The sequence below is a fragment of the Haliotis cracherodii genome, unplaced genomic scaffold, assembly GCF_022045235.1.
Source record: "Haliotis cracherodii isolate W230 unplaced genomic scaffold, xgHalCrac1.p SCAF_4, whole genome shotgun sequence".
Lineage (NCBI taxonomy): Eukaryota > Metazoa > Mollusca > Gastropoda > Lepetellida > Haliotidae > Haliotis > Haliotis cracherodii.
Window position 1 is genome coordinate 40,072,700 of NW_027266297.1, and position 12,612 is coordinate 40,085,311.

Sequence of the window (12,612 nt, forward strand, 5' to 3'; positions counted from 1 at the left end):
ATTTAATAATCCATCTGCTGGGAAACCATTACGCTGCTTCATGTAACACTCACAACGCAATATTAATCTTTGTTTACACAAGATGGCGTCGTCACGCAGAAAGACATGCGCAGTTGCCTCGGGTCGCGTATAGTTATCAATATTCACTTTGTCTGTCAGTCATCCACATCCATGACAAATTAAGTGCACTGAAAGAGTTAGGAATAATATTAGTGACGAGTACATTTCCTTACGAACAACATCCGTCATAAAAACATACTCCTGTTTCCCTTGTGTTTACATCGAAATACTGACAGTCAGTACTATGTAAGGTTTTCGAAATATTTCCAATGCCCTAAAGATGGTAAATGCTATTTGAGATAGATTATACATCGCAAAGGATACAGGTCACATGACACAGTATGCCTCGTTTATTTCTTTGTGTGTTGTTTGACGGGCTCAGCAATGTTCCAGCCGGACTGTATAGTCAAGACCAGATAATCTAGTGATTGATATCATGAGCATCGCTCCACGCAACTGCATGGGATAGCATGACATGCATCAACCAAGTCAGCGAGCCTGACCACCCGATCCCTTTACTCGCCTCGGGTTACAAGCATGGGTTGCTGAAGACCTGTATCTTCATGGTTTTCTCGATGTTGAAACTATATTAATTATAGCTTATTATTAATATACTTCAATTGTCATACGAACAGCGAGGAACCACAGACCATCTAACTCTGAGTGGATGAATGGGATAGCTCCGTGGGTACGTGGATGATTATTTACAGACCGCCGTCATACAGCTGTAATATTACTGAACGCAGCGTTGAACAACAAACAAAATAATACATTTGACAACCTACACACCTATCGTGTTTACATTGTACAACCAGATCGTAAAACTGCTCAAGAGTAAACAACATGCATGACAGTCCTTTTCTTCTCCCTCCAGCATGTATGGAAATACTCAGAGGACGTGACTACCCAACCCAGTACACAAGAGTCCGATAATGTAAAGACGGCATTCGTGAATTCTGAACCATGAAATAGGGGGTCAAAGATCTACACCTGTACAGATAGATCATCATAGAGATCTACTCATACAAAGTAATGGAGCACCTTTAGAATTCAACACCACAACTTCTCGTGAGGACAATCTCTGTCGTAGGTCACATGTCTCCCGTCCATTGAATAATACGCCTAATGCTCCTTGGTTTGATATAACCAATACCTTTACATATGAGGTTATTTATTTGGTTCTCCTCGAACAGGGGACCTTTATGCACGCTGCGTTATGGGACTGCGTGTTCACATACCGCTGTGAGAACTCCTGGTGCATCCAGGTCTCGTACTGTTTGTTGATAAAGGGGATTAGGATTCATTGGCTTAAATGTGTATTTGCCGTCTCCAAACAGGACGAAGGACCCGAGCCACGTATATTATATGGACGCCATTGGGGATATTGGGTTTAGCCATTCGTGTATCTGTTAAACCCGGGGAGTGGAAGGTCGGCGGTTCGATCCCTTGGCCGCCTCATACCAAAAGGTGTCAAAAGATGTACTTCCTGTCACCCTGTCTGGCGCTCGGCATTAAGCGGATAAAACAAGGACTGGCCGGCTCGGGGTCGGTATTGTGTCTGAGTGGGGTATTCATGTTAAACTACGGCATGGTATCTCAGTTGGCCAGCACTATAAACCTTGTACAGGCAGCCACACACGTGCGTGCAGGTCGCTATATAAGTGGAAATAATCTTGAACCAGACGTTAAACTCCATTTCACCGCACCTCAACACTGCATAAACAATCCACTGAATTCGTTAGTTGACGAAACAACGTCAAGGCTTTTAAGAACTATATTTCTGAAAAAAAGAAAAGAATTTTAGACACCACAATACAAAAAAAACAAACTAGAAATTGTCAAGTCAAAATAGTTTACTTCATTCAAACATCAGTGATGCTCGCTTGAGCAATGAGCAATGGTTCGGTAATACTGATCAACAAACATGCACACACATGAAAACTGTGCGCTGAATATAATCGGCAAGATGAAAACAACACTGGTACTGCAGTAATCAACATACAACTATTCATTTCAATTTTATTTCTAATACAGCGTCCCGATCCTCAAAGCGACCTCAGCGTTACTACATGCTTTTTGTACAACCCTCCGGCAACCCAAGTGCTAAGATCACTTTGAAGACGGGGGTCATTCTAACAACCGATTTCTGAATACCAGAGTCTAATTATATACGAGCGCAACTTAGCTGAACATAAAGTTCAGTATTCTTTCTCTTTGAGAGTTCCATAAGACTAGGCGTATCTCTACAGTCTAAAATTGTACCGTTATTAGAGACGACTAATATTTTAGCCGGAATTCTGAAGTGTAACGATGTGTAGTGGATGGGGCATTCGCTGTATCACCAGGGCTCGCATTTCGCTAAACCTACACTTACTCCTTGATGCATTCAATGGTTCTTGCGTTCATAAAAATCTTGATTTTCATTAATATTTAACCGACCGATCAAACGTCGAGTTAAGGAAAAAGGAACTGGGTAAGGAAGGCGGATATGGACATGAAGACTTTATTTCCATCAAAAATATTTTTGAGGGCTTTCTTTTGTAGGTCAGTCAGTTTTTCAATGGTGAATATCTCGCAAACTCTAACGTTATCAATTGGACTGGCCCCAGTGTTGTTGGTAAAGCAAACCCAAAATTAACGCTGGATTGTTACTCGTATTCTTATTGGTCCGTTAGACTGAGTAGCGTATCAAATTGACTAATGAAAATCAAGAACAGGTAATTTAAGGCCGCGAGAATCACGGGAATGGATCTAGGGTTCGGTGTATGTTTACCGAAATGCGAGTCCTGGTGACATAGAGGATGTGGATGGAAGGAGAATACCGTATTCGACGTAATAAGCGCCCCGCTCTAATAAGCGCCCACGGCGATATTTGCTGATATATTGGCTAGTGAACAATACCTATTAGCACCCCTTCCGATTGTTCAATGTACACAACACTTATTTATTCGCGTATAATACTCATTCGTGTGGTATATGCACTCTTAATTATGGGCAATTAAATCCTGGAAAAATGTATATCTCATATATAAACATTTCAGGCTGTCCATAAACCACAAAAATTATCTTTCAACTCTGTTTTTTTTTCCACCAAAATAATATTCTAATAAGAGCCCCCTATTTCTAATTTTGAGAGCTCCCTGGGCGCTTATTACTTCGAATACGGTATACTACTAAGTAAGTTTATAATTGGCTGACTCCTGCCCTCTGTGTACACGTTAAAAACGTGACAGTGTTGTAAACAACACACGCTGACAATGGCTTGAAATAACTTACATGATAATTTACAATGAGGCATAGCATATATACACTATATACACGTTTGTACTCATATGTTAAATATTAAAAAGCAAACAAATGTAAATAGCTTCGTCATAACAATTGATAAATAGGTTGACAAAACAATCGGTAACGTTAAATTCTTAAACTTGTTATCACAGTTCAATCACAGTGGAGCGTGGACTCTGGTGAGCGATTAATACTGACATGTGACTGGCGCGTATTTGTTGGAATTGGAATCAAACAATGGTAAATAATTACGTCATAACAATAGAGCTATGAGCTTGATAAACCAAGAAACGGTAAGTTCGTAAACGTACTACCACTTTCCCTCAGAAGAGTGGAGCGTTAGTCACTGTACGTACACTCTGGTATACAACTCTAATACTGACAAGAGACCTGCATCACTTGGGGCTTTCCTTCCACATTAAGCTGACACGCCGTGATATAACTGGAATAATGTTAAAAGCGGCGTTAAACCCAACTCACTCACTCACTCACTCACTAATACTGACAAGGGAGTGGGGTGGAGCGTCAGGTAAGAAAGACATTACATACCCGTAATTACAGTTATGAAGGTGAATGCTGGCATCATTGTCAGAAAACATTATCATCATCATCATCATCATCATCGGACGCAAGGGGGTTTATCAACCTCGCCATCGGTTTTGAGAATGCATAATCCTTGTTTAAATTAGATCGAAAAACAAGGATACTCTGACAACGAACGTAACAGGAAGGTCTTCATTATGGCGACAATCCTTATCACTGCTATTTTGCCATATAGCCACAGTCTTGACCAATAACAAATTATTTATTACCATTCATGATTTGGGTCTTCATATAACTGAACTTCGTTGGTACATCACGCTTGATACACGTTTAGGTTAAAGTTGTATTTCACGCCATTTCTATCTTTCTGCAATACTTTCTCTCAAGCATTTCTAATGTCCGTGTTACCTCCCCTACACAGTTGGCTCGAACGCAGGGTTATCTGAGCCATTGTCATTCGTGTCGACATGCGCTAACTTCCTTCTCCTCACTTCCTCCGCGTGCTTCTCCTTAGCTTTTATTTTGTCTCTAATTTCCTTCATCCTCTTCTCCCTGTTGTCCATGACCTGGTCCATCTTCTGTGTCGTCTGCTCCACCTTCTCCTGCTGGTGCTTGGCGAAACTGTCCAGAGCAGCCAGGTGGTCGCTCTTGTCAATCTCCTTGATCTTCTCGAGTCGTTCCTGTTCTTTCCTCTGGAAGTGGAAGTGAAAAACATATTACACGGTGACAGCAGTATTCACTGTATTACAATGCAATAGTCGGAGGGTGAATGTTGTTTCATGCCACTGTCGCCATTAATTCTGGACATGGCAGTGACGAGCAGTTATCGAAAGTATGAGTAAGCATGGTTTTACGCCGCTTTTAGCAATATTCCAGCAATATCACGGCGGGGGACACCAGACAAGGGCTTCACACGTTTTACCCATGTCGGGAATCGAACCCGGGTCTTCGGCGTGACGAGCGAACGCTTTGACCACTAGGTTACCAGTTATCGAAAGTACGACTCATTGAAGAACTATTCACAGCTCTTCATAGACAATGTTAAATAGTCATGAATGCAGTTGCAAATCTAGCTAGATGACTGGCCATCTTACGTCTTGAAAAAAAACATACAAGTGGAGTCGGTTAGCCAGCATGTTTAAATGTCACGACCTCATAATATTTGATGAGACGTCCCTTGAGTTCGCATGACGTTCTTCTGATGGCGATGAGAAAGATTTAATTGTAACACGCATGTACTGCCCCGGAAATAAATCTTGTAACTCGTAAACTCGTAATGATATAATTATTTCCATGTGCCTCTAGCAGAGTGTATGGGATCTAAGAGCTGAACGTTCATGTACACACATCGAGTTTCGGTACCGTGGTGTACAAGCCTGTTCCGCTCTAAACGCCAGGTACACCCCGCTAGTGGCACATGTAACGAATCTTATCATTACGAGTTTACGAGTTAAAAGACTTATTTTAGGGGAAATATTTGTGTGACCATTAAATCTCGTAACACAAAACAGCTAGGGTTATTTAACTACAGAATTGGTGTTTAAGTATATACGTGTCCTCTTTGATCTTTTGTTTGATGAACGTCATTGCGGTCAAGAGCTAATAAATATTTGTCATTGTAATTTGCCATGACATGCTGTATCGGCTTTGAAAATATATTTAATAAAGAAAAGTACTGCATAAGGAAGGCGTAATAGTACTGTATAAGGAAGGCGTAATAGTACTGCATAGGGAAGGCGTAATAGTACTGCATAGGGAAGGCGTAATAGTACTGCATAAGGAAGGCGTAATAGTACTGTATAAGGAAGGCGTAATAGTACTGCATAGGGAAGGCGTAATAGTACTGCATAAGGAAGACGTAATAGTACTGCATAAGGAAGGCGTAATAGTACTGTATAAGGAAGGCGTAATAGTACTGCATAAGGAAGGCGTTATAGTACTGCATAAGGAAGGCGTAATAGTACTGCATAATGAAGGCGTTATAGTACTGCATAAGGAAGGCGTAATAGTACTGCATAATGAAGGCGTTATAGTACTGCATAAGGAAGGCGTAATAGTACTGCATAGGGAAGGCGTAATAGTATTGCATAAGGAAGGCGTAATAGTACTGCATAGGGAAGGCGTAATAGTACTGCATACGGAAGACGTAATAGTACTGCATAAGGAAGGCGTAATAGTACTGCATAAGGAAGGCGTAATAGTACTGTATAAGGAAGGCGTAATAGTACTGCATAGGGAAGGCGTAATAGTACTGCATAAGGAAGGCGTAATAGTACTGCATAAGGAAGGCGTAATAGTACTGTATAAGGAAGGCGTAATAGTACTGCATAAGGAAGGCGTAACAGTACTGCATAAGGAAGTCGTTATAGTACTGCATAAGGAAGGCGTTATAGTACTGCATAAGGAAGGCATAATAGTACTGCATAAGGAAGGCGTTATAGTACTGCATAAGGAAGGCGTAATAGTACTGCATAAGGAAGGCGTAATAGTACTGCATAAGGAAGGCGTAATAGTGATGCATAAGGATGGCGTAATAAGTCTTTATCGATCTTCTCAATCAACAGCAGCTAAACATGAGTCCACTATTTACTTCACAGTTCTCGGTCAATCATGATTCCGTTCCTCATTCATAAGTAACACACAGGGAGAGGTACGAACTCGTGAGGCACAGTTGCCAAGAAACGCCGAACATGTTTACAGACTTCACGAAGGCGCGTGACCTCCAGCCTTGCCATCGATTCTTTTACTGATATGCCAAGAGGCTTGACACAAGTCCAGACTGCATCGATTGTAGCCGGCAGTGTATAACAGGTCTGATCATTCATTGAGTCGAAGGGTTCATGTTGTTCTCTGCAATACTGACTGAACCTGACATTAATCATGTATACGGCTTGTTACATGACGGCAACCGGGATTATGTGCCACGCCGAAGGTGTGATTGTATTAACATATGAAGGAGAGCAGAGACCAAATGCCGATATCGGTGTATGGTCTCTGAGCAGAGTTACAGAAACGCATATCGACATTGACTATTCATTTACGATTATAACCAGTATTTGAAAAGGGTTTCTTTATTCCCATTTAGGGCCCGATTTAATATTCGTGAATATCTGTCAAAAAGTGTGACTTCCGCTGTTACAAGTCAGTTATGATAATGATATCGGGTCGAACTAAAGACGGTAGTTGAACGTGATGGTAGTAGATGTCGAGTGTTGAGTGGGTGTTGTTTTAGGTTACAGAGAGGGACATCTCAGTCTCAGCCGCACGACGTCGGCCTCTCAATAATCCTGTTGTTGTTATTATTATTTTAAATTATTATTATTATTATTATTATTATTATTATTATTATTATTATTATTATTATTATCGTAAGCAACGATCCGCGCTGTTTGGGCAGGATGGCATGCACTCACCAAGGTCAAACATTGTTACCTCCCTATCCCTATTAGTCAGCTCTTACAACAAGGGTACGGCGATTGTGATCTTCTGCCCTGGAATGCCCACTGCGTGGGTCAAGTCGTAGAGAAAGTAGGTGTATATGCATATGTAGTTTATTTTACGACGCTATATATGGCTGAAATAATGCCGATGCGACGTTAAATTGTAACTCTCACTATTTTACCGTATCGTTCATGTGTGTATTGGGGTTTTCAAACGCTAAACTCCTACCACATAGGGGAAAAAAACACACCTTTCGTCTCCTTTCTGCTCTCTCGAGTTTCTCCTGAATTTCTTCCTCTGTGAGCGTTTTCTTCTTCCTCCTCCTCTTTTCCAGCTTGGCAAGCCGTGGAGGGGGTCTGGATGCCTCCTCTTTAGCCACAATTTCAAAACTCACTCCGCCTGTGGATTCAGTCTTAGTCTTCGTGATGAGACCTTCCTCTCTTAGAGCCTGCATAATCATGGACTCTTCAAGTCGATTCTTGTCCTTGGCACTCAGTCTCTTTTGACAAGGTTTTCCAGTAACCATGAGATCTGGAAAAAGGTTGAAAATATAATAGATTATTCTTGTGCCGCATTAAAACGATTTTTCAAAAAAGAGAGATCTTTTGATATTTTGTGCGATATAAAGTGTGCAATTTCTCCCTAAGCCAGGTATCTTCTAAAGGCATGGCATGTGACTACATAACCATGGGGGCACGGGTGGACCAATCCAATAGCGCCCTGCAAAGTTGCGTCGCCAGGCGTTCCAGAAACATATATATGATCGTGGGTTCGAATTCCAGATTCACCGTGATGTTTGGATTTGTCGACACCATAACTGTGTTCGTGGAAATAACGAAGTGGTAAACGTCTGACGAACAATTTATAGAGTTTATTCTTATTGTACAGTCTGTACAGTGCGTCAACACTGGATGTCAACACTCAACAATAGCACCCGGTGTCTGATGTAAAGAGAAGATAAAACAGAGTTTGAACCTGAAGGATATTTGTGTATTTACAACGGCAAATAGCTTCGCATTGATTTCATTACATAATACATTAACGACAGGACGAGGTAGATGGCAATTCTATTGAAATCATGTTTACGTATGTGTCCATTTTGCAATATATTTGTTTAAGATGAATATCATTTCGTATTGATCCGTAAACATTATATTAGGCTACGTATAGTATATTTGCCAGAATTGTACCGGAAATTTCCAACTTTTTATAAATTCAAACTTTGACTTCTACAGCAATCTGCATGCTGTGACTCATATCCCTCTGACCGTCAAGTCGCTAACCGCCTCCAATTTGGGGTGAATAATAATCAATAGAAAGATAAAACATTTTTCATAATTTGTTTCTTCCTGAAACAATAAATCGTATAAAACTACATAATAATGCATGGACACGCATGGAAATCACGGCAGTATAATCCTATTCAAATGTGTTTCTGTCCGGTCAAACCCGCAACTGTGCTTACTTACTTACTTTGGAGATTTAACGTGCGCTTTCCGACTGATGCGTATTTCGCACACGGGCCCGGCCAGGCCATTTAATGTGTTTCCGAAAGTGGTCTGTGCAACCCAAGAGGGGGCTTTAGGGGTTGCTTATATAGAATTTGGGAATTTTGAGATTTGGAATAGATGCCGATGGGGTAGGGGAGGAGAACTAAGGGAGCTGGGTATGGTGGATGTTTGTGTGTTTATGTAATTTTGATTTGGTGGATTATAGTGTTTTTAGATGCGTTTTATTAGTTCCGTTTTGATTAAGAATACGCCTAAGGCCTTGAAGTTTTCTAGTTTATTTTGTGGGTTTAGTATTGCTTCTAGAGTGAGAGCCTTGTTTAGATTGAGGGTGGTTTGTAATGCGGCTCGATGTGTTAGGTAGTGTGTGCAGTAGATGAGTGCGTGTTCTGGGGTTTCTAGTTCTTTGCAGTGTGGGGTTTTTTTTTGATTTGGCTATTTGAGTTTAGATATAGGTTATGCCATTTTTTGGTGATTTTTTGCTTATTTACGCTTTTAATTTCTGATTTTGAGATGGGTAAGTTTAAGCTTATTTCTGGGATTTTGAGGGATAGTTTAGCTGCCTTATCGGCGTTTTCATTACCGTATATTCCTACGTGGGCGGGTATCCACAAGAAGGTTATTTGTTTGCCTGCCTTAGTTAGGTCGTTGGAGCTTTTAAGTATTAGATTTATTAATTTAGGTCGGTTTTTGGTATTTTTGTTTTGGAGGGCTTGCAGTCCACTTAGGGAGTCGGTAAGTATTAGGATTTTATTGTGGTTTTTGGATTCTTGACTATGGAGGGCTGAGGCCATGCCCATTAGTTCTGCCGTGAATATTGATTGGTTGTTTGGGAGTCGGAAGGATTGTGTGGTTTTAGTTGGTTGTGTGGTATGGACTCCGAAACCGCCGCAACTGTGATGTTGTCTGACTGATATATATTAGTAAGACGATACAACAGTGTCGGGCGGGCCAGTGTATCCTCTGACATACATATAGGGCAGTTAATTAGCCAGCTAGCATGTATTGATACGAAATAATGACACAATGCGTTGGTCTCTAATTAGCGTGAGGGCTCACAATGGCATTTGCTGCAGAGTTAGCGTGTCTGGTTTCCCCTGATCACATCCGAGACTGGTAAGTTTCCGTAATGCCTCAGTGTGGGGTAGGCAGGTGCTTGAGTGACAGCAAACTCACGACAATGACATCGTCAACGTCTGCGTACCAACTACTTCATATACAGCTCAAGTCAAGTGGGAGTTGTTTAGCGTTTCTCGGAGTGTTTGTATTAGACTTTGCAATGTTGTCCAAACAACCTGCACGGTTGTCGGAACATAATTCAGTATTGAAATTAGAGCTTGACAAAAGGATAAATAATAATAATTATAATAAAAATAATATTATTATTAGTATCATTATTATTATTATTAATCCTTTGTACACATGATTTATTTCTGTAGTGTTTGTGAGACCTTAAACAACCAATATCACTATGAAGTTGAGAATAATTTGTTCTATGCCGGATACTGGAATTGAACTAATAAGTAAATGTTCAGAACGTTTTGGTTACTTGCTGAAAATTGAAGATCATAAAAACAAATTTGGAATCAAAAGCCTTTTAGAGTCAATAGTTCCCTCAAAGTTGATGCGATTGCTTTAATCAGATACGTGTTACTGCTATTTGAAACCTCTGATTTTACTAATCACACCTAAGCATTCTCTAAATCTACGGTGGCATTAAAGGTATTTTATACTGACGCACCCATAAGATCTACTTATAATCCATACAGTCCTCGATAAAGCAACGGTTTAGTTCATGTAATCCGTTTTACGGTCAATTGAGGGTTATTATGCTGAAAATTACCGCCAACAGGGACCAATACCACTCCAGAACAGACATGTTAAGAAAACCCGGCGTTTCTTTTGAATAGGCAACTATTGAATTGTACAATGTTCCATAACGATTCTGAATATTCGTAAAGCCGGTAATCCTAGATTAGTGAGTATCGCCTCATTTCCAAACAACAATAGATTCAGATTGTGAGTGTAGGTGGAGATGACAGGGGAAACAATGATGTGAAATAATCAGGGAATATTCAGATTTGGATAATGTTTGGTAGGAAATATGCGTGTGAAATATGGTTGATATTTCTTACACATACACTTACATCCTCCTTGTTGACCATCAGTATTGTACATATCAACATGTCATTCTAATTCACATGCACTGTGCATCTATAAAGAAATGTAAAAATGCACATATTATCTAACCTTGAAATTGCGTCTTAAAAAATAGATAGTTTCTATAATCATACTTATTTATTTTAAAAATCTATATTTGAAACTGCTTAGTTTGTAAATGATCGCTTTTTTAAAATGTATATATTTATTAGTCATGAAGAGCAGCATTGATGCTGTTTTCTTGTTGGTTAAATACAAATACATGCATCGTTATTATCTGGGGTTAATGCTGTATTTAGCGATATTGCTGCAATTACATGGCAGTGTATCCATATCTGTTTCTTTATTATACTGCATTACACGTAAATACGTAGAACTGGTACTGAATATCAGTATATAATCATAGACATGACGGTTTTTGTACATAGATAATTGATTTTTAGCAAATAAATAAAATGTAAAACACTATTATAATTAATACATGCTGCTATTGTATCAAAGTCTATCAGTTGTGCATGCGTGAATCTTATTACCGTCACGTCTAGTCTAAATATATAATATTAATTGCGTTTCCTGTCAAACTTTTATAAAGTTTAGTTTTTACATACACTGATGAACAATAACGAAATAACCAACCTAAATCGTCCCTCTCTCCGCCGAATTCATTTTCAATCTTTTGAACTTCATTAGGATCTGAGAATTCCGTGATGACATGTCCATAGTCATCACATTCTCCAAGTCCAGAATCCGCGCTTTTCTTCGACCCTGCCGAGAACCCACGATCACTTTCCATAGACTGTTCATCCCCGAGAGTGTCACAAGAGTTCAAAGAATCTCGACTCTTAGCCGATCTGCTTTTCTTCTTTTTCCTCAGTTTCCTGACTTTATTTCCTTGATCATCAATGTCATATTCATATTGGTCGTCGGGATTTCCCGACTTTATTCTGTCTTTCGTCTGAGTTCCAGAATCACAAATTTCCACATTGTCCGTGTTATCGTGCCCAACAGAAGCCGGTCCGACGGGTTGGACCCGCACCGCTTTCGACTGCTTGCATCCCATGCTGAGCTGTACAAGTGTCCAAATAAACAAGGGATCTGTCCACAAACTCCAAGACAGCTTCTGGATTCAGCAGCTGCGCCTATACGATGGCGTCCGTGGTTACGGCGAATTAAACGACCCGATCTGATCAAAACAGCATCAAATAGTTAAATATCCCTCGCGTGCTGCCATTCGGGCCTGTCTGTGTGGCTCACAATACTATGCCGGCGCTGTGAGAACGCTCATTGGATATATTCCCCGAGTATCTAAGTAAATAATAACAGCCGTAGTCAGGTCGCCACCGTGTAGCTATAGACGCAGGCATAATATTTTGCCGAAGGTAGCCGATTATAACATCGGCTATTTACGTCATTCATGGGAGGTAACTCTAAATCTAAAGGAGGATCAATAGATCGAGTGGGCACGATTGTAAACAAATGACGAAACAAACTAAAAATGACCTATTTGATTTCATGAATAAGACTATAAGCCTTCCAAAATAAAATGTATCCAAATATTCTTTTCAATGAATTTGTGTACGACTTTATGAAGAGTTCTGTCTGATTATAGCTT

The 12,612-nt window shown here is 40.1% G+C and overlaps 1 protein-coding gene across 1 annotated transcript; it reads right to left on the reverse strand.

Annotated features, from left to right (window-relative positions):
* Positions 1-1,908: 1,908 nt before the first annotated feature.
* Positions 1,909-12,240, reverse strand: LOC139478715 (mRNA export factor GLE1-like). The gene is made up of 3 exons (XM_071261304.1): positions 11,637-12,240; positions 7,583-7,863; positions 1,909-4,583 (listed from the first exon to the last, which is right to left on the reverse strand). Exons 1-3 carry the CDS (start codon positions 12,058-12,060, stop codon positions 4,305-4,307), a joined length of 984 nt encoding a protein of 327 aa, XP_071117405.1. The 5' UTR covers positions 12,061-12,240; the 3' UTR covers positions 1,909-4,304.
* Positions 12,241-12,612: the final 372 nt, after the last annotated feature.